This window comes from Pelodiscus sinensis, chromosome 19 (assembly GCF_052426305.1).
Source record: "Pelodiscus sinensis isolate ZL-2025 chromosome 19, ASM5242630v1, whole genome shotgun sequence".
NCBI classification, from domain to species: Eukaryota; Metazoa; Chordata; order Testudines; family Trionychidae; genus Pelodiscus; species Pelodiscus sinensis.
This window is the reverse complement of record NC_143070.1, coordinates 743,880-763,614: the sequence shown is the minus strand read 5'-3', so window position 1 is coordinate 763,614 and position 19,735 is coordinate 743,880. Positions and strand designations below refer to the sequence as shown.

The window sequence follows — 19,735 nt, the reverse complement described above, 5'->3', positions numbered from 1 at the left end:
GCCAGGCCCTGAGCTCTGCTCCCAGCTAGCTGTCAGGCCCTAGGGCTGGCCACTGCACAAGGCTGGGCCTGCCCCCCCTTTCTATGAGTGAGTGGGGGCTCATTGCAGGGGCTGCCTATTTCACTGCAGTATCCCCCCTGCAGGATTCAGCACTTCCACTGCAGGGACTGCTTCTGTCTCTGCAATACCCCCCCCCCCCCAGCGAGCCCCCATCCAGTGTCCCCCTGCGCAATTTATCACTGCAAACTGCAGAGACTGCATGCGCGTCTGCAATACCCCCCCCCCCGTGAGCCCTAATGCAGTGCCCCCTGCAGGATTTATCACTGCAAACTGCAGAGACTGCATGTGTGTCTGCAATATCCTCCCCCCCCCCCCCCGTGATCCCCCATGCAGTGCCCCCTGCGGGATTTATCACTGCAAACTGCAGAGACTGCATGCGCGTCTGCAATATCCGCCCAGCAGTGAGCCCCCATCCAGTGCCAGCGGATTCCACACTGCAGGGATTACTTGTGTCACTGCAATAACCCCCCCAGCAGTGACCTCCCCATCCAGTGTCCCCCTGGTGGGATTCAGCACTGCACACTGCAGGGACTGCTCGCGTCACTGCAATCCCCCCCCCGCAGTGAGCCCCCATGCAGTGCCCCCCCCCACCGGGAAACGACACTGCTCACTGCAGGGACTGCTCGCGTCACTGCAATCCCCCCCGCAGTGAGCCCCCATCCAGTGCCCCCCCACCAGGAAACGACACTGCTCACTGCAGGGACTGCTCGCGTCACTGCAATCTCCCCCCCAGTGAGCCCCCCCATGCAGTGCCCCCCCACCGGGAAACAACACTGCTCACTGCAGGGGCTGCCCCTGATACTCCCCCCCCAGTGCCCACGGGGTTCCGCGCTGCTCACTGCAGGGGCTGCCCGTCACTGCACTACCCCGGGGCGGCACGTGGCGCGCCGCGCGCACTGCACCAGGGCCACGTGCGCCACGCCCGGGCGCTGCAGCCCCGCCCCCTCCCCGGCGCCGCAGCGGAAGCCCAGCGCGCATGCGCCCCCTCCCCGCGCGCGCCCCCTCTCCCCGCGCATGCGCGCTGGGCTCCGCGCGCCGCCGCCATGCGGCCGTTGACCCAGCCGGAGCCCGGGCGGGGGGGCCAGGAGGGGAAGAGCGCCCCTCCCCCCGCGCGGGTCCCGCGGCTCGCGCCCGACCGGCGCGCGGCCCCGCCTCCCTCCCGTGGCGGGCTCCCCGCGCGGCCCCGCGGCGGGGGCGGGGCTTGGCGCGGCGTCACGTGCGCGCGGCGGCCAATGGGCGCGGCGCTGACGCAGCGGCTGGCGGCGCCCCGGGAGGCGGCGGGCCCGGCCGGGCGGGGCGCCGGGGGACCGCGGCGATGGGAGGCCCCGGGCCGCGCCGGGCCGGGGGGGCCGCGCAGCCGGTGAGTGCGCGCCGCGGGGGGCCGGGCCCGGCGGCGGGGGGGGTCCGCCACGTGGCGGGCGGGGCTGTCAATCACGCCGAGGGCCCGCCCCTCCGCCGCCGCCCGCCAATCGGGGCCGCGCGCGGCGGCGGGGGGGGGGCGCTCGCGCCGCTCGGTGCGTCACGTGGGAGGTGGGGGGGCGCCGGGCATGGGGGCAATGAACGGATGGGGGTAATTAGCATAAATTAGCATGGGGGCGAGGGGGGCTGGGGTGGAGGGGGATGAGGAGTGGGGGGGCTGGGGTTTCCTGCAGGGAATGGGGGGGCTGGGGTTTCCTGCGGGGAATGGGGGGCTGGGGTTTGCTGGGGAAGGGAACGAGGAGTGGGGGGGCTGGGGTTTCCTGGGGGGAGGAGGCAGTGAGAGCCTGGGGGGCAGTGAGAAGGGGAAGGGGGGCCGGCTCTGCAGTGGGGATTGCTTGCAGGGGGCGTCCCTGGGGGAAGCGAATGGGGGTGCCTCTTATCTCGGGGTTTGCGGGGGGGTTGGGGTCTGGGTTTCTGGCTGAGCGGGGCAGGGAGGCACAGGCAGTGAGCAGGGCCTGGTTGTTTTGCCTTGGGCCAGGGTCTCCTGCTGACCTTGAACAGAATGGGGCGTGGTCCCGTGGGGAAGCAGCTGTGGGGGTGATCCAGGCAGGGGGTTCTGGGGGGCAGAGACAGGCGGGGAGCTGGGGCCAGCCAGCACAGCCACTTCCAACCGAACAAGACAAAGCAAGCGGGTCCCACGCAGCCAGTCTGCTGTCTGCCCGGCAGAACGGGGGCTGCTCCGTGGGCTAGTGGGGCGCGGTGCCCCCAGGAGCACCCCCACGGGCGGGCCTGGCCCCGCAGGAGCAAGCACTGTAACGTGTCCGCCTGGTTTCCTGGTGCCGCGCTGAAACTGCTGTGTCACGGCCGTGGGGGGGAGCAGGCCCGGCACCGGGGTGGGCCGACCCGGCACAGAGCCCTGGTGACTTCAGGGGCTGGAGTGACTCATGTGCCTCGCTGGCTGCCTCGTGGTGCCACCCCGTGGGGGCCGTGCCAGAGCCGGGTGGCTGGGGCATGGGACCCGCGCGCTGGTACAGCAGCCGTTTCCTAGGGAAAATGGCTGCCGTGCTCAGACCCGAAGGGTGGGTGGGATGTGTCTCCTGGCTGTGTGTAGCACTCCTCCCCCCCCCATTGCTCACTGTTCCCCCCCAAACACACACACACTCCACCGTCCCTTCTGGGGGGCCAGACCCCAGCCAGAGCGGGGAATTTCCACCCTGCCGAGGCCGAGGAGTGTCGAGGGGAAGTGGGGCGGGACCGAGGGGAGGGAGGGATCCAATGCCTGCAGGAAAAGGGGGGGGAAGCTACCAGACGCTCCCGCGACTCACCCCGCATTTGCTCCCCTTTCCCCGCCCCCCCAGAGAGCTTTTGGGAGGAGATTTGTTGCCTGGGATGAAGGGGGGGGCGTGGAGGGAGCTGCCAAGATGGCGGCTGCCTGCGCCTTGGAGACAGGCTGACAAGGGGGGGGAGACAAGCGAGAGCGAGCGTAGGCCGAAGCCTTAGCTGTTTGTGGGGGGATCGTGTGACTTGGGAGAAGCCTGGCTGGCTTGTCTGGGCTAGTCACTGGTGGGAGAGGGGGGCGCTAGAAACCCTGGGGGGTGCTTCCCCCTCTTGGGAAGCAGGGATTGATGGCAGTGTCAGCTGGTGGCGGGTGTGTGTGTTTGGGTGGGGGGGTGGCACCGGTAGCATCTGTGCTGGGGGCTCAGCGGAGAAGGGGGCAGCTATGTGGGGCTGGTAACAAGAAGGTGGGGGGGTTGGTGGAGTCTGCTGGGGGGGTGCCGGCAGAGTTACATGGGGGAGGGGAAGGACTGGAGTTGTCTGACTTGATTTTGGGTGATGTCTGTGTTTGATGGGGGAGTGCTGGGTTATGGGGTGAGGTGGGGCGGGAGGGGACATGCACTGATGGGGCGCTGAGAGGGGTTGGCAGGAGAACAGGCGGGGGGCACAGGGCTGTGCTCCTGGGGAGTACCCCTGTGTTTGGGGGGGTTAGTGTCTACATGGGGAGGACAGTGACATCCATGGGGGGGAGCACAGGGCTGTGATTCTGGGGAGTACCCCTGTGTTTGGGGGGGTTAGTGTGTACAGGGGGGGACGGGGCCAGTGACATCCATGGGGGGGCAGAGAGGGGCACTGGGAATGGGGGGCACAGGGCTGTGCTCCTGGGGAGTACCCCTGTGTTTGGGGGGGCCATTGTGTACTGGGGGGACGGGGCCAGTGACATCCATGGGGGGGCACAGGGCTGTGCTCCTGGGGAGTACCCCTGTGTTTGGGGGAGGCCATTGTGTACTGGGGGGACGGGGCCAGTGACATCCATGGGGGGGCACAGGGCTGTGCTCCTGGGGAGTACCCCTGTGTTTGGGGGGGGGGGCCATTGTGTACTGGGGGGACGGGGCCAGTGACATCCATGGGGGGGCACAGGGCTGTGCTCCTGGGGAGTACCCCTGTGTTTGGGGGGGGCCATTGTGTACAGGGGGGGACGGGGCCAGTGACATCCATGGGGGGGCACAGGGCTGTGACTCTGGGGAGTACCCCTGTTTGGGGGGGTTAGTGTGTACGGGGGGACGGGGCCAGTGACATCCATGGGGGGGCACAGGGCTGTGACTCTGGGGAGTACCCCTGTGTTTTGGGGGGGTTAGTGTGTACGGGGGGGACGGGGCCAGTGACATCCATGGGGGGGCACAGGGCTGTGACTCTGGGGAGTACCCCTGTGTTTTGGGGGGGTTAGTGTGTACGGGGGGGACGGGGCCAGTGACATCCATGGGGGGGCACAGGGCTGTGACTCTGGGGAGTACCCCTGTGTTTGGGGGGGTTAGTGTCTACATGGGGGGCAGCGAGGGGCACGGGGCTGTGATTTTGGGGAGTACCCCTGTGTTTTGGGGGGCCATTGTGTACTGGGGGGACGGGGCCAGTGACATCCATGGGGGCGGGGGGCACGGAGCTGCGGTTGGGGGGTGCCCCGTGGGGGGAATGTGCCGGGGGCGGGGCTGGCAGGGTTTTTTGGGGCACCCCGGGGGGAGGTGTGTGACGGGGGGGGGCGGGGAGCGGCGGCTGCATTGTCCGGCCGCGCCGCCGCCGCAGCTCAAAATGGCGCCTCCGCGCTCGCCCCTCCCCCTCCCCCGCGGGGAGCGAACAACAAGACCCAACGGCCGGCGCCAACCGCCGCCCCGCCCCCACGTGACTCGGCAGCCAATCGGCCGGCCACGAATGGCAGCGCCGGCCAATGGGTGCGCGCGCCGCCCGGGCCTCTGGCTCGAGCGTCCGGCGAGGGGGCGGGAGAAAGGGAGAGGCGAGGGGTGATCGGTGACTGACAGGCGCACGGACCCATCGGAGCGCGCCGCCTGCCCAGCTTCCGCCCAATGAGGCGGCAGAGGGGCGAGCCCGGGCGGCGAGGTGATGTCACGACCGCCGTCCGCCAATCAGAAGCGAGCCGCTGTCTTTATAAGGCGGGCCGGGGCTAGGCCGAGCGGCGCCATTTCGCTGAAGCGGAGGACGGAGCTGGTCTAGGCCTGGTCCGCGAAGGGGGCGGACTCAATCCGGATCCATCCTCCGACAGGCGGCCCCTTTCCCCCGCCTCCGCACTGCCGACGGGCTCGCAGCGCCTCCCCGGCTTCCGTAGCGGCCCCCGCCCGCCGCCTGCAGGGCCCTCGCGCAGCGCCCCGTCCCGGGCAGCCAAGATGGAGCCCTGCCGGTGACCCCGCGCAATCCAGTGCCATCCGCCTCCCGGACCGGCCCCCGCCCGCCGGGCACCCGCCCCGCCGGGCGCAGCAGGCGCCGAGCGACCCAGCCAGCCCTATATTGACCGGATCCCCAGCGGACTGGGAGCCCGCGGGGGCTCCGAAGAGGCCGCCCCCCGGCCGCCGCCATTTTCTGCGCGCCCGTTCATGTGAGGGCCGCTGGATGGTGCTGGGCGGCGCGCTAGCCTGAGCCCCGGCCCCTGGGCGCGAGCCGCCGGCTGGGGGAGGGGGGCCGGCTCATCCCCCTCCCCGGGGCCGCCCGCCCGGCATGTGCCGCTAGGCCCCGCGCGCAGCTGGGCGCCGTGGGGGCCGGGACGCCGCCTGCAGGCATGTTGCAGAATGTGAATCCCCACAGCAAGTAGGTACCCCGGGCTGCGTGGGGCGGGGGTGGCACTGGGCCCCTGTGGGGCTGCGTGGGGCGGGGGTGGCACTGGGCCCCTGTGGGGCTGCGTGGGGCGGGGGTGGCACTGGGCCCCTGTGGGGCTGCGTGGGGCGGGGGTGCCACTGGGCCCCTGTGGGGCTGCGTGGGGCGGGGGTGGCACTGGGCCCCTGTGGGGCTGCGTGGGGTGGGGGTGCCACTGGGCCCCTGTGGGGCTGGCGGGGTGCTCAGAGTGCCCGGGGGCTGCATGGGGCGGGGGTGGCACTGGGCCCCTGTGGGGCTGCGTGGGGCGGGGGTGGCACTGGGCCCCTGTGGGGCTGGCGGGGTGCTCAGAGTGCCACTGGGCCCCTGTGGGGCTGCGTGGGGCGGGGGTGCCACTGGGCCCCTGTGGGGCTGCGTGGGGCGGGGGTGCCACTGGGCCCCTGTGGGGCTGCGTGGGGCGGGGGTGCCACTGGGCCCCTGTGGGGCTGCGTGGGGCGGGGGTGCCACTGGGCTCCTGTGGGGCTGCGTGGGGCGGGGGTGCCACTGGGCCCCTGTGGGGCTGGCGGGGTGCTCAATGTGCCCTGGGGCTGCGTGGGGCGGGGGTGGCACTGGGCCCCTGTGGGGCTGGCGGGGTGCTCAGTGTGCCCTGGGGCTGCGTGGGGCGGGGGTGCCACTGGGCCCCTGTGGGGCTGGCGGGGTGCTCAATGTGCCCTGGGGCTGCGTGGGGTGGGGGTGGCACTGGTACCCTGTGGGGCTGGCGGGGTGCTCAGTGTGCCCTGTGGGGCTGGCGGGGTGCTCAGTGTGCCCTGTGGGGCTGGCGGGGTGCTCAGTGTGCCCTGTGGGGCTGGCGGGGTGCTCAGAGTGCCCGGGGGCTGTGTGGGGCAGGGGTGGCACTGGTACCATGTGGGGCTGGCAGGGTGCTCAGAGTGCCCGGGGGCTGTGTGGGGCGGGGGTGGCACTGGGCCCCTGTGGGGCTGTGTGGGGCGGGGGTGGCACTGGTACCCTGTGGGGCTGGTGGGGTGCTCAGAGTGCCCTGGGGGCTGTGTGGGGCGGGGGTGGCACTGGTACCCTGAGGGGCTGGTGGGGTGCTCAGAGTGTGCCCTGCAGGCTGCAGGCAGGTGGGGGTTGCACTGGTACCTTGTGGGGCTGTCGGGCGCTCAGCAGGCGGGCGGGGTTGGCAGCCCCATGGTGCTGGGCGGGGGGGGGGGGGGTTGCCCTGATACCTTGTGATGCTGTGCAGTGTGAGGGGTTTGTATTGGTCCCTTATGGGGCCGGTGCCCGGGGGGCTGCAGGCGGGCGCACGGGCTTGGTGGCACCTTGTGGGGCTAACTGGGGGTGCCTGCTGGGCCCTGCTCAGCTGGCTGCTGTGGGCGGGTGGGCGGGCGAGTGCCAGTTCTGTTCGGGGGTGATTGCTGGCTCTGTTAGGTTAAGTGGGGACGGGTGTCGGAGTGGGGGTTTGTGGGGGGGGGGCTGTGGGCCTTCTGGACCATGTTGGTGGGAGGGTCCCTTGGGCTTATTTACACAGTGTTGTATTGGGGAGCTTCTAAGCTAGCAGCTACCGGGCTAGGACTGGCCTGGTGTGTGTGTGTGGGGGGGGGGGTGCATTGATGGGTCCTTGGCGAAGGGCTTTCATTTGCTGTTCATCTTGTGGTGCTGTTTCTCTGTTGGGGAGCAGCGGGGGGAGGGGGGGGGGCTGTGCTGTCACTGCTGGGGGGCCTTGCTGCAGGGCCCTTGGAGTGGGCTCAGGGGCTGCCTCTTGCCATGCCTTGGCTGTCTGGGTAGCAGCGGCTTGTGTTCAGGCACATGCCAGCTCTGTGTGGGTGGCCAGGTTGTCCCTGGAGCGGAGTCCTAGTGAGCAAAGGCAGGGGCTCCTACCTGTGAGCTCTTCCTCCTGCCCCCAGAGCCACAGGTGTGAGGGCAGCCCTTTGGGACTGCGTGCACGGCCACCTGTCCCCAGCCTGCCCACGGGGCGGCCCTGGCTCTGAACCCAGCCAGGTGTGCGGCCTTGGTGGGGTGACTCCGAGACATGAGCAGGCCCAGCTAGCTTGCCTAGTTGCCTGGCCTCCATAGGGTGCACAGGCCTGCTCTGTGGCCTGGGGGGCTTACAAGGCCCTGCCCTGGGTGTAGGGAGGGTCCCTTCTCCTTCCTGTCCTTCTATTACATCCCTTGCGCTGGAGCCTTGGCTTGCCCGGCTGCAGGGAGACATTGCTGCTGCTTGCCCCTGTGTCAGCTCAGGGCATGGCAAGGAGACCGCCTGGCCCCTCGGAGTCTCCCAGCTAGCCCCCTGGCACAGCCGTTTGCCTGAAGTGAAGAGGTGGGGATTTTGTTGGGAGTCTCCCAGTGTTAGGGAAACCTGTCTCCAGGTGACAGCAGCCAGGCACCTGGTGCTGCTTTGCTGCTACAGGTTTCATCCTCTCCTGGCTTCCATGGGCCAGCCTCCTGCATCAGCCCCCCCAGGCCCTGTCTGAGGGGGTGGATTTTCCCAGCAGGCCCCACCATCTCAGTACCCCAAGATTACACCCTGACCACCCAGCTTCCCACTGGAGCCAGGACACCCCCACCCAGTCCTTGTCAGCGTGCTGTGAGGTTTGAGCTGGGATTCGAACACTGCTCAGGCCCCTTGGTTCTTGAGGGCTGTGCTCGGAGAGCCTGTCTCAACCTGTGTAGCCACAGCATCTGCCGTCCCTGGCTGCGTGCCGCCAAGGAGAGCAGTGCCTGGGTGTGGTTCCTTGGCGTGTGGTCCTGGGGATGCTGCTCCCTTGCCTGCGTGCTGTGGCTATGCTCTGCACAGCTCCCTACAGCACAGCTGGCTTGGTTCCCAAGGGGCCCCAAAGTGAGTCTTAGCCCCATTTTAATGGGGTTGCCAGGGCTGACTTAGACATCCTTAGGGAACCAGGCTTAGGGGCTTTAGGGTCCAGGCCATCGGCCGGGGGCTGAAGTCTTGGGCTTTGGTCCCCTTCCTCGGTGGCAGGCTTGGGGCTTTGATCCCCCTCTTGGTGGGTAGTAGTTTTCGTTGCCCAAAGGGGGCTGTGGTGCAGTAAGGTTTGAGACCCTGCCTGCATTAGAGGGAAATGGGTGGAAGGTGCCTGTGGCACTTGAAGTCAGGTCGGCCTTGGTCTGTACCACCTTTCATGCTAGATGGCTGAGCAATAGGAGAGCTCGGGGCTGCAGAGATGGAGCCCAACCTCCTGTCCCTTCCACTTGCTGGGCCGTGGCATGAGCTGCCTTCTGGGTGGGACGTCAGGCAGTGATTTACAGAGAACAGCCCTGTCCAGAGAGTACAGGAACAGATGAGGCTTTTCACAGATCTAATCTGCCACCCTTTGTTTCCAGACATAAGCTGGATGTGTGCCAAACCCATGGCTCTGCAGCCCTGAACCCCTCCGGCGTCTGTAGTCTGTCACTGGTGACACACTGCTGTGTGCGCAGCATGAGATCTCGGGGGTTGGGACGCGGGGGCTCATGCTCCCCTGGAAACAGCTGGGAAGGCAGGCCTGGACTACACAGCTAGAGTGCACGGCATGAATTCACCTGCAGGCTGCCTTTGTACACCTGGCCTTGCCCTTGCTCCCGGCCCCAGCTGTGTCCCGGGAGTGGGTGCGTGTCAGACGGTCACCTCCGCTTTGCTTCGGGACTGGTCTTGGGGGCTGGGACCCAAGAGGCACCGGGCAAGTGTGTCCTGCCCCTGTGGTGTCTGCAGGCCCTTGTGCTCAGGGCCGCGGTCGGTGCTGAGCGCCTGGGTTCTGGGGCTGCCCTGCTAACGGTGTCTTTGCTCCCATTTCAGGATTTTGGGGGAGGGCAATCCTGGGCTCATGGGCCTGGCAACGGAGTCGACCCCCGGCAAGCGGATCCGCAAGCCATCCCTGCTCTACGAGGGCTTCGAGAGCCCCACCATGGCGTCGGTGCCAGCCCTTCACCTGCCTCAGGTGAACCCTCCACCGCCGGAGGTGGCCAACCCCAAAAAGCCAGGCAGGATCACCAACCAGCTGCAGTATCTCCACAAGGTGGTGATGAAGGCCCTGTGGAAACACCAGTTCGCCTGGCCCTTCCGCCAGCCCGTGGATGCTGTCAAGTTGGGCCTGCCGGTAAAGAGCCCTGGGGGGCTGGGCATGGGGGCGGGAGGCGGGCGGCGGGTGCGTCTGCGTCCCCGGTTGGTGGTTATTGGCTGGGGCAGTGTGTGTGTGTGTGTGTGTGTGTGTGTGCGTGTGCGTGTGCGCGCGCAGTTCCAGGCGTGTTAGGAGGGTGCGGCGTTCAACTCTTGTGTGATCATGTGGGCTGACCTGAGGTGTCCCCTCTCCCCCCAGCCTGACCACCCCATAGACAGCACTGTCCTGGGCTCTGTGCCACAAACATTCAGCTGCAGGTGCCTGGGCTGTGCCGTCCCACCCCACCCCAACCTGTGGCGTTCACTCAGCTGGTTCCATGTGGTCCCAGAGCTGAGGTTCCCCAGGTCCCTGTAGATCCGGCCTGCTTGGCTTGTCCCGGGGGCGCCCCCCGCTCCCTACAAAGGTATGGATGAGATGCTGCAGCCACTTGCCACGGACCCCAGCCACTTCCCCGCCTAATCTCTTGTGCCCTGAATGCGTTTTGCAGATTCCCATCCATGAATTTGTAGAAGACATCACGTGACCCCAATATTAAAGGCCAGCCCCCCGTGCACCTGTGGCGCTCAAGGATTTAAAGCCCGGAGGTAAATTCCACTTAGGTTTGCTCTTTCCTTAGCTTTAGTCTCCCCTGCCCCGTCGTGCCTTGCCTGGCACTGGAGTAGTCCAGGCTGTGGGTCCCAGGGATCACCAGCTGGCCCCACAGCCCAGAGTTCCGCTCCAGGTCCCTGAGACGCCAGGAGAGCTTTTTGTACCAAGCCTGAGTGTGGGGCTGGCTGGAACGCTGCAGGTGTTTCCCTGAGCCGACGAGTCACCCGAGAACAGGCAGGAGCTGAGAGTGAGGTCTGCGTGTGTGTGTGACGTTACACCGCGCCCCTGACTGCGTGCTCCCCGTGGGTATTTCTGGACCAAGATCCCCCCCCGGATCGTCTGCCCACGGCCCGGACAGGGCCCAGAGGTCTGGAGGAGCGGGGCTAGCAGGAGGCTGCTGTGTGAGTGCTGGGGGCTGACTAGCCAGGAGACGGTCCTGTGCGCAGGGGAACAGGCGTGACTGGGATCCTTGTTGTAGGGCTCGGCTGCTCTGACTGACCTCCGGCCCCTTGTGCTCTTCTGCCGGCAGGATTATCACAAGATCATCAAGCAGCCCATGGACATGGGGACCATCAAGCGGCGCCTGGAGAACAACTATTACTGGGGGGCGGCGGAGTGCATGCAGGACTTCAACACCATGTTCACCAACTGCTACATCTACAACAAGGTGAGCGCCGGCCCGGCCCGCCCCGCAGCCGGCTGGCCCGCGGCCTTCCCCTGGCGCAGGCCGGAGCCCCTGCCCGCCCCCTCTCATCCCTCCTCTCCCTGCCTCGGCCTGCAGCCCACGGATGACATCGTGCTGATGGCTCAGACCCTGGAGAAGATTTTTCTGCAGAAAGTGGCTCAGATGCCCCCGGAGGAGCAGGAGATCATCATCACCGTGGCCAAGAACAGCCACAAGAAGGGGGCCTCGCGGGCGGCAGGTAGGTGTTGGCTGCGGCGTGGGGGCTCCGAGGGGGAGGCTTGTGGCCGGGAGCCGGTGTTCCCAGGGGCTGGTGTTAACTGGTGCTTGCGTATTCTCCCAGCTCTCCTGGCAGGGGCAGTGGCTGCCGCTCACCAAGTACCCGCAGTCTCCTCGGTCTCCCACACCTCGCTCTACACCCCGAGCACTGAGATCCCCACCACGGTCCTCAGCATTCCCCACCCCTCGGTGATCTCTGCCCCGCTTCTCAAGTCGCTGCACTCCGCTGCCTCCCAGCCAGTGCTGGCTGTGCCTGCTCCCACGCAGCCTGTGGCCAAGGTAGGCACCGCCTGGGGGGGCTGCAGCCAGGCCTCTTGTGGGGGGGTGGCCCTGGCAGGGTGGTTGTGGGCTGGCTCGGACCTGCATTATGGGAACGGCGTGGGGGGCTGATCCCACACGGCACCAGCGCCTACAGATTCTCTGTCCCTGCCCCACAGAAGAAGGGCGTGAAGCGGAAAGCGGACACCACCACCCCCACCACCACAGCCATCATTGCCACGAGCGGGGAGTCATCCCCCTCGGCCAGCCTCCTGGAGACCAAAGCGGCCAAGATCCCCGCCCGGCGGGAGAGCGGGCGCCCCATCAAGCCCCCCCGCAAGGACCTGCCCGACTCGCAGCAGCACCAGACCTCCAAGAAGGGCAAGCTGTCGGAGCAGCTCAAGTACTGCAACGGCATCCTCAAGGACCTGGTGTCCAAGAAGCACGCGGCCTACGCCTGGCCCTTCTACAAGCCCGTCGACGCCTCGGCCCTGGGCCTGCACGACTACCACGAGATCATCAAGTGCCCCATGGACCTCAGCACCATCAAGGTAGGCCTGGGGCGCGGCCGGGGCTAGGGAGCAGGCTTCCTAGTGCGGGGTCCCGCCCTGGGGAGGGCTCTGGCCGTGGTAACTGCCTGCTGGGTTGGGACGAGCCTCTTGCTGCAGCCCGGTCTGGGCCCCGCTCACCCTGTGTTCTCTGCCCATGGCGCAGCGGAAGATGGAGAACCGGGATTACCATGACGCGCAGGAATTTGCTGCCGACGTCCGGTTAATGTTCTCCAATTGCTACAAGTACAACCCGCCCGACCACGACGTGGTGGCCATGGCGCGCAAGCTGCAGGTGAGCGGGGCGGGCTAGGCGATCCCCCCCCCCCCCCCCAACACGCGCACACACGCCTCTGCCTCCCGCTGGCGCCCGCTAACCCTCCCCTCCCCTCCCTCCTGCAGGATGTGTTTGAGTTCAGCTACGCCAAGATGCCGGATGAGCCCCTGGACAGCAACCCGCCCTCGGCCACGCTGTCGGGGGGAGTCCTGAAGTCCTCCTCCGAGGAGTCGTCCAGCGACGACGAGGATGAGGACGACGACGACGAGGATGACGAGGAGGAGGAGGAGAGCAGCAGCGAGAGCTCGTCGGAGAGCGAGGAGAGCTCCGACTCAGAGGAGGAGCGCGCCAACCGGCTGGCTGAGCTGCAGGAGCAGGTGAGGTGTCAGCCCTGGCAGGAGGGGGGGTGTGTGGAGCAGGAGCCTTCTCGAGGCATGGGGGGGGAGGGGGTCCAGCACTCCACTCTGTGGGCAGCTGCTTCCTTGCCATGGGGCCTGGCCGTCACCGTCTCCCTGCTGGCCACAGGCAGCGCCTTGGGTTCCCTGGCTGTGTCCCGGCCCCTGTGCAGGGGGAGGGAGCTCGTCTCTGGGCTGGTGTGGAGCCGCCTGGGCCCTTCCCTTGTTCCTGGCATCTCCCAGCCCTGCGACAGGGCTGAGTGTGAGCAGCCTGTGTCTCTGGGGCCTCCCCACCCCCGGCTACAGGCAGTGCACGAGCAGCTGGCTGCACTGTCGCAGGGCTCAGCAGCCCCTAGTGTCTCTGGGGGCCTCTGACTGTGTGTCTCCCCCCAGCTGCGGGCGGTGCACGAGCAGCTGGCTGCCCTGTCGCAGGGCTCAGCAGCCCCTAGTGTCTCTGGGGGCCTCTGACTGTGTGTCTCCCCCCAGCTGCGGGCGGTGCACGAGCAGCTGGCTGCACTGTCGCAGGGCTCAGCAGCCCCTAGTGTCTCTGGGGGCCTCTGACTGTGTGTCTCCCCCCAGCTGCGGGCGGTGCACGAGCAGCTGGCTGCCCTGTCGCAGGGCTCAGCAGCCCCTAGTGTCTCTGGGGGCCTCTGACTGTGTGTCTCCCCCCAGCTGTGGGCAGTGCACGAGCAGCTGGCTGCCCTGTCGCAGGGCTCAGCAGCCCCTAGTGTCTCTGGGGGCCTCTGACTGTGTGTCTCCCCCCAGCTGCGGGCGGTGCACGAGCAGCTGGCTGCCCTGTCGCAGGGCTCAGCAGCCCCTAGTGTCTCTGGGGGCCTCTGACTGTGTGTCTCCCCCCAGCTGTGGGCAGTGCACGAGCAGCTGGCTGCCCTGTCGCAGGGCTCAGCAGCCCCTAGTGTCTCTGGGGGCCTCTGACTGTGTGTCTCCCCCCAGCTGCGGGCGGTGCATGAGCAGCTGGCTGCCCTGTCGCAGGGCTCAGCAGCCCCTAGTGTCTCTGGGGGCCTCTGACTGTGTGTCTCCCCCCAGCTGCGGGCGGTGCATGAGCAGCTGGCTGCACTGTCGCAGGGCTCAGCAGCCCCTAGTGTCTCTGGGGGCCTCTGACTGTGTGTCTCCCCCCAGCTGCGGGCGGTGCATGAGCAGCTGGCTGCCCTGTCGCAGGGCTCAGCAGCCCCTAGTGTCTCTGGGGGCCTCTGACTGTGTGTCTCCCCCCAGCTGCGGGCGGTGCACGAGCAGCTGGCTGCACTGTCGCAGGGCTCAGCAGCCCCTAGTGTCTCTGGGGGCCTCTGACTGTGTGTCTCCCCCCAGCTGCGGGCGGTGCATGAGCAGCTGGCTGCCCTGTCGCAGGGCCCGGTCTCCAAGCCCAAGAAGAAGCGGGAGCGGAAGGAGAAGAAGAAGAAGAAGAAGTCGGAAAAGCACAAGGGCCGGGGTGGTGACGAGGAGGCCCGGGCCCGCCAGGCCCAGCTGAAGAAGGCCAAGAAGGCGGGGGGAGGCAGCGGAGGGACCAGCGGGAGCAGCAGCAGCAGCATCACCAAGTGAGTGGGGGGCCGTGGGGGGGATGGGGCAGCAGGGCGGGCAGCGGTGTGATGACTCTTTCCCCGGCGGATCGACCGTGGCGATGGCCTTGTTTGAGCAAGCCAAATCCTGTCTGACTGCTGCCGGGCCAGAGACCCCCAGGCGTGTCCGTCGGGCTCCCCTCCCCGCAGGAGCCCCTCGGCTGGGCCTTAGGGGCGGACATGGGCCCGGGACTCGGAGGCGGGGCGCCGGCCCTGCGTGACGCCCCTGTGCCCCCCAGGACTTCCAGCAAGCTGTCGAAGGCCGTGCTGCCGGTGCCCCCGATGCTCTACGACTCGGAGGAGGAGGAGGAGAGCAAGCCCATGACCTACGACGAGAAACGCCAGCTCAGCCTGGACATCAACAAGCTGCCGGGGGAGAAGCTGGGCCGGGTGGTGCACATCATCCAGTCGCGGGAGCCCTCGCTGCGCGACTCCAACCCCGAGGAGATCGAGATCGACTTCGAGACCCTCAAGCCCTCCACCCTGCGGGAGCTGGAGCGCTACGTGCTCTCCTGCCTGCGCAAGAAGCCCCGCAAGCCCTACAGCGAGAGTGAGTGGGGGCGGCGGGGGCTGGGTTCTGCCCCCCACGGCCAGGCCCCTGCCCGGCTGCCCAGTATAGCACTGGGTGGGGGTGGGGGCGGGGGTGTGCTGGGGGTGAAGTTAAGGTGAGAAGTGGACACGCCTTGGGGGGTTGGGGAGCCTCCCAGAGAGATGGTGTGTGGTGGGGGTGGGGGGGGTCATTGGGGCAGTCCCCCACTGTCCTGCCTTGGCACACTGCCGTGCGCCTTACAAGGGAGGGGGTGGGGAACACTTAGCCCTGTCTCCATGGCCCAGACAGGCTGTAGGGGGGTGGGGGGAGTCATTGGGGCAGTCCCCCACTGTCCTGCCTTGACACACTGCCGTGCGCCTTACAAGGGAGGGGGTGGGGAACACTTAGCCCTGTCTCCATGGCCCAGACAGGCTGTAGGGGGGTGGGGGGGAGTCATTGGGGCAGTCCCCCACTGTCCTGCCTTGGCACACTGCCGTGCGCCTTACAAGGGAGGGGGTGGGGAACACTTAGCCCTGTCTCCATGGCCCAGACAGGGTGTAGTGGGGTGGGGGGGAGTCATTGGGGCAGTCCCCCACTGTCCTGCCTTGACACACTGCCGTGCGCCTTACAAGGGAGGGGGTGGGGAACACTTAGCCCTGTCTCCATGGCCCAGACAGGGTGTAGTGGGGTGGGGGGGAGTCATTGGGGCAGTCCCCCACTGTCCTGCCTTGGCACACTGCCGTGCGCCTTACAAGGGAGGGGGTGGGGAACACTTAGCCCTGTCTCCATGGCCCAGACAGGGTGTAGTGGGGTGGGGGGGAGTCATTGGGGCAGTCCCCCACTGTCCTGCCTTGGCACACTGCCGTGCGCCTTACAAGGGAGGGGGTGGGGAACACTTAGCCCTGTCTCCATGGCCCAGACAGGCTGTAGGGGGGTGGGGGGGAGTCATTGGGGCAGTCCCCCACTGTCCTGCCTTGGCACACTGCCGTGCGCCTTACAAGGGAGGGGGTGGGGAACTCTTAGCCCTGTCTCCATGGCCCAGACAGGCTGTAGGGGGGTGGGGGGGAGTCATTGGGGCAGTCCCCCACTGTCCTGCCTTGGCCCACTGCCGTGCGCCTTACAAGGGAGGGGGTGGGGAACACTTAGCCCTGTCTCCATGGCCCAGACAGGGTGTAGTGGGGTGGGGGGGAGTCATTGGGGCAGTCCCCCACTGTCCTGCCTTGGCACACTGCCGTGCGCCTTACAAGGGAGGGGGTGGGGAACACTTAGCCCTGTCTCCATGGCCCAGACAGGGTGTAGTGGGGTGGGGGGGAGTCATTGGGGCAGTCCCCCACTGTCCTGCCTTGGCACACTGCCGTGCGCCTTACAAGGGAGGGGGTGGGGAACACTTAGCCCTGTCTCCATGGCCCAGACAGGCTGTAGGGGGGTGGGGGGGAGTCATTGGGGCAGTCCCCCACTGTCCTGCCTTGGCACACTGCCGTGCGCCTTACAAGGGAGGGGGTGGGGAACTCTTAGCCCTGTCTCCATGGCCCAGACAGGCTGTAGTGGGGTGGGAGGGGTCATTGGGGCAGTCCCCCACTGTCCTGCCTTGGCACACTGCCGTGCGCCTTACAAGGGAGGGGGTGGGGAACACTTAGCCCTGTCTCCATGGCCCAGACAGGCTGGGGGTGAAGGCGGGCCCCCCGGGAATCCCCGCCCTGGGCAGGAGCCATCGGGGCCCCTCTGAGCAGGCCTGTGCCCCCCTTGCAGCCATGAAGAAGCCGGTGGGCAAGACGAAGGAGGAGCTGGCCCTGGAGAAGAAGCGGGAGCTGGAGAAGCGGCTGCAGGATGTGAGTGGGCAGCTCAACTCTGCCAAGAAGCCTCCCAAGAAGGGTGAGTGCTGGGCGGGCGGCGCGAGGGTCTGCCGAGGCGGGGAGGCCGGCCCTGGGCTGCCCCGCTTCTGCCCCTCTGCCCCTCCCCCAAGAAGGGTGAGTGCTGGGCGGGCGGCGCGAGGGTCTGCCGAGGCGGGGAGGCCGGCCCTGGGCTGCCCCGCTTCTGCCCCTCAGCCCCTCCCCCAAGAAGGGTGAGTGCTGGGCGGGCGGCGCGAGGGTCTGCCGAGGCGGGGAGTCCGGCCCTGGGCTGCCCCGCTTCTGCCCCTCCGCCCCTGCCCCAAGAAGGGTGAGTGCTGGGCGGGCGGCGCGAGGGTCTGCCGAGGTGGGGAGTCCGGCCCTGGGCTGCCCCGCTTCTGCCCCTCCGCCCCTCCCCCCAAGAAAGGTGAGTGCTGGGCGGGCGGCGCGAGGGTCTGCCGAGGCGGGGAGTCCGGCCCTGGCTGCCCCGCTTCTGCCCCTCCGCCCCTCCCCCCAGGAAGGGTGAGTGCTGGGCGGGCGGCGCGAGGGTCTGCCGAGGCGGGGAGTCCGGCCCTGGGCTGCCCCGCTTCTGCCCCTCCGCCCCTCCCCCAAGAAGGGTGAGTGCTGGGCGGGCGGCGCGAGGGTCTGCCGAGGTGGGGAGTCCGGCCCTGGGCTGCCCCGCTTCTGCCCCTCCGCCCCTCCCCCCAGGAAGGGTGAGTGCTGGGCGGGCGGCGCGAGGGTCTGCCGAGGCGGGGAGTCCGGCCCTGGCTGCCCCGCTTCTGCCCCTCCACCCCTCCCCCCCAAGAAGGGTGAGTGCTGGGCGGGCGGCGCGAGGGTCTGCTGAGGCGGGGAGTCCGGCCCTGGCTGCCCCGCTTCTGCCCCTCCCCCAAGAAGGGTGAGTGCTGGGCGGGCGGCGCGAGGGTCTGCCGAGGCGGGGAGTCCGGCCCTGGGCTGCCCCGCTTCTGATCCTCCAGCCCAGCTGGGAGCCCTTCCCAATTTCCCTGGCGGTGCCCCTCCCCCTTGCCCCTGCCGGTGCCCCTCCTGCCCCCCAGCTCTGCCCCCCAGGGTAGGAGACGGCTTGGGCTTGGTTTGCTGAGTGGCTCCTCCCTTCCCTGCAGCCAACGAGAAGCCGGAGTCTGCCCAGCAGGTGCCCGTGTCGCGGCTCAGCGCCAGCAGCTCCAGCTCGGACTCCAGCAGCAGCAGCTCCAGCTCCTCGTCCTCGGACACCAGCGACTCGGACTCCGGCTAGAGCGGCCGGTGCGATAGCGGCGATGGCGGCGGGCGGGTGGCGTCGCAGCTGGGCGCAGGCACGGGCAGGTTCAGGAGAGGCTCTGCGGGCCCGGACCCCACGTGAACCGGACTGAGCGGCTCCCCCGGCGGGCCAGGGAGGCGCCGGGACTGCTCCCTGCGTGGCCGGGGGCTGCCCCGTGTTTACAGTTGAGAGGCCCGTGGGGCTGTGGGCGCAGAGGCGCCTGCGGACACAGCCTGTGCAGGCCCAGGGCGACCCCAGCCAGGTTTTACTGGGTTTGGTTTGGTTTGATTCCGGCATCTGGGAGCCTTTCCCAGGCCCCTGTTGGGGTTTTTAAAGGGGTTGGAAGCCTCCACGTTTGGGTTTGCTCTTGGCGGGCTGGGGACTTGGGGTCTGGCCGGAGATGGACGCGTGGCTGGGCCCCCCATCTCATGTCCTGACAGCGGCCTCGGCCCCGCTCCAGGGCGGGTTTATTTATTTGAGCAGCGGCTGGGCGCGCGGGGCCCTGCGGAGACAGGCCGCCCGCCCGGCTCCAGGACTGCGCAGTGTACAGAGCCCGCCGGGCACGGCCCGGGCAGCATGCTCCTACCGGGGAGGGGGGCGGGGCGGGACGGGCGGGGGGCTGTTTTTTATGTTGACTGTACAATTGTTTTCTACTTTTCCTCCCTTTTTCCCTCTCCCTCCCTCCCCCCAATCCCCTGCCGGCCCCTGTGAGACCTGGGGGGCGGGATTGTGACTGGCTCTGTTCATACCTTTCCAGCCTGGAACATGTAAATAAAGAAAATATTATTGGAGGTCCCGCTTGTCTGCAGCCAGGGCCCGCTGGCCCCGGGTACCCCTCCCCTGGCCAGTGGGGTGCTGTGCTGACTCCCCCAGCCCAGGGGCTCAGCTAGGGTGGGCCAGGCAGTGCCCCCTAGCGGCTGGGAACGGGGCCCACTGGGGCTCGAGTGGGGGATTGCTGGGCTCTCGGGAGGTCGCCTTCCTTCCCACTGCCTGGCCCTGGAGGGGAGGGGGGGGGGGAGATTCTGGCCACGGATGGAGGTGAGGGCCCTGGGCCCGCCACCTCCCCTTCCTGGCACAGCCTGGAGCTGGGCTGTGCTCTGGGCTAGTAACCCCCAGGGCCCCTAGCACTGTGGTGTACACCATTGGGCGTAGGCATCTGCCCCTGCTGAAGGCACCTCTGGGCCGCGCGGGACCTGGGTGGCTCACGTGGCCTGTGAAATCTGTCGGAGGGAGAGGCCACACGGGGACCCCGCCTTCCCCTTGGCACGATGGCTCCCATCCCTTCCACGGGGCGTGTGCTGGAGGCCACACGGGGACCCCCCTTCCCCTGGGCGTGATGGCTCCCATCCTTCCACGGGGCCTGCGCTGGAGGCCACACGGGGACCCCCCTTCCCCTTGGCACGATGGCTCCCATCCTTCCACGGGGCCTGCGCTGGAGGCCACACGGGGACCCCCCTTCCCCTTGGCACGATGGCTCCCATCCTTCCACGGGGCCTGCGCTGGAGGCCACACGGGGACCCCCCTTCCCCTGGGCGTGATGGCTCCCATCCCTTCCACGGGGCCTGCGCTGGAGGCCACACGGGGACCCCCCTTCCCCTTGGCACGATGGCTCCCATCCTTCCACGGGGCCTGCGCTGGAGGCCAGCCGGGGACCCCCCTTCCCCTGGGCGTGATGGCTCCCATCCCTTCCCCGGGGCGTGCGCTGGAGGCCAGCCGGGGACCCCGCCTTCCCCTTGGCACGATGGCTCCCATCCTTCCACGGGGCCTGCGCTGGAGGCCACACGGGGACCCCCCTTCCCCTGGGCGTGATGGCTCCCATCCTTCCACGGGGCCTGCGCTGGAGGCCAGCCGGG

General features: G+C 68.3%; 1 protein-coding gene across 6 annotated transcripts; it reads left to right on the top strand.

The window, feature by feature from the left end:
* Nucleotides 1-1,270: 1,270 nt before the first annotated feature.
* BRD2 (bromodomain containing 2) lies at nt 1,271-18,673 on the top strand. Of its 6 annotated transcripts, none has more exons than XM_075917112.2 (12): nt 1,271-1,420; nt 9,356-9,656; nt 10,744-10,932; nt 11,047-11,188; nt 11,291-11,505; nt 11,664-12,035; nt 12,199-12,327; nt 12,435-12,686; nt 14,028-14,254; nt 14,515-14,825; nt 16,554-16,676; nt 17,749-18,673. In XM_075917112.2, the coding sequence occupies exons 1-12, from the start codon at nt 1,293-1,295 to the stop codon at nt 17,877-17,879; spliced, it is 2,520 nt and encodes an 839-aa protein (XP_075773227.2). In that variant the 5' UTR covers nt 1,271-1,292; the 3' UTR covers nt 17,880-18,673. The 6 variants fall into 6 exon arrangements, with proteins under 6 accessions (XP_075773227.2, XP_089627693.1, XP_089627692.1 ...); XM_089771566.1 differs by having other exon boundaries at nt 1,272-1,420; nt 10,795-10,932; XM_075917110.2 differs by lacking the exon at nt 1,271-1,420 and adding an exon at nt 4,505-5,568.
* The last annotated feature ends 1,062 nt before the right edge of the window (nt 18,674-19,735 follow it).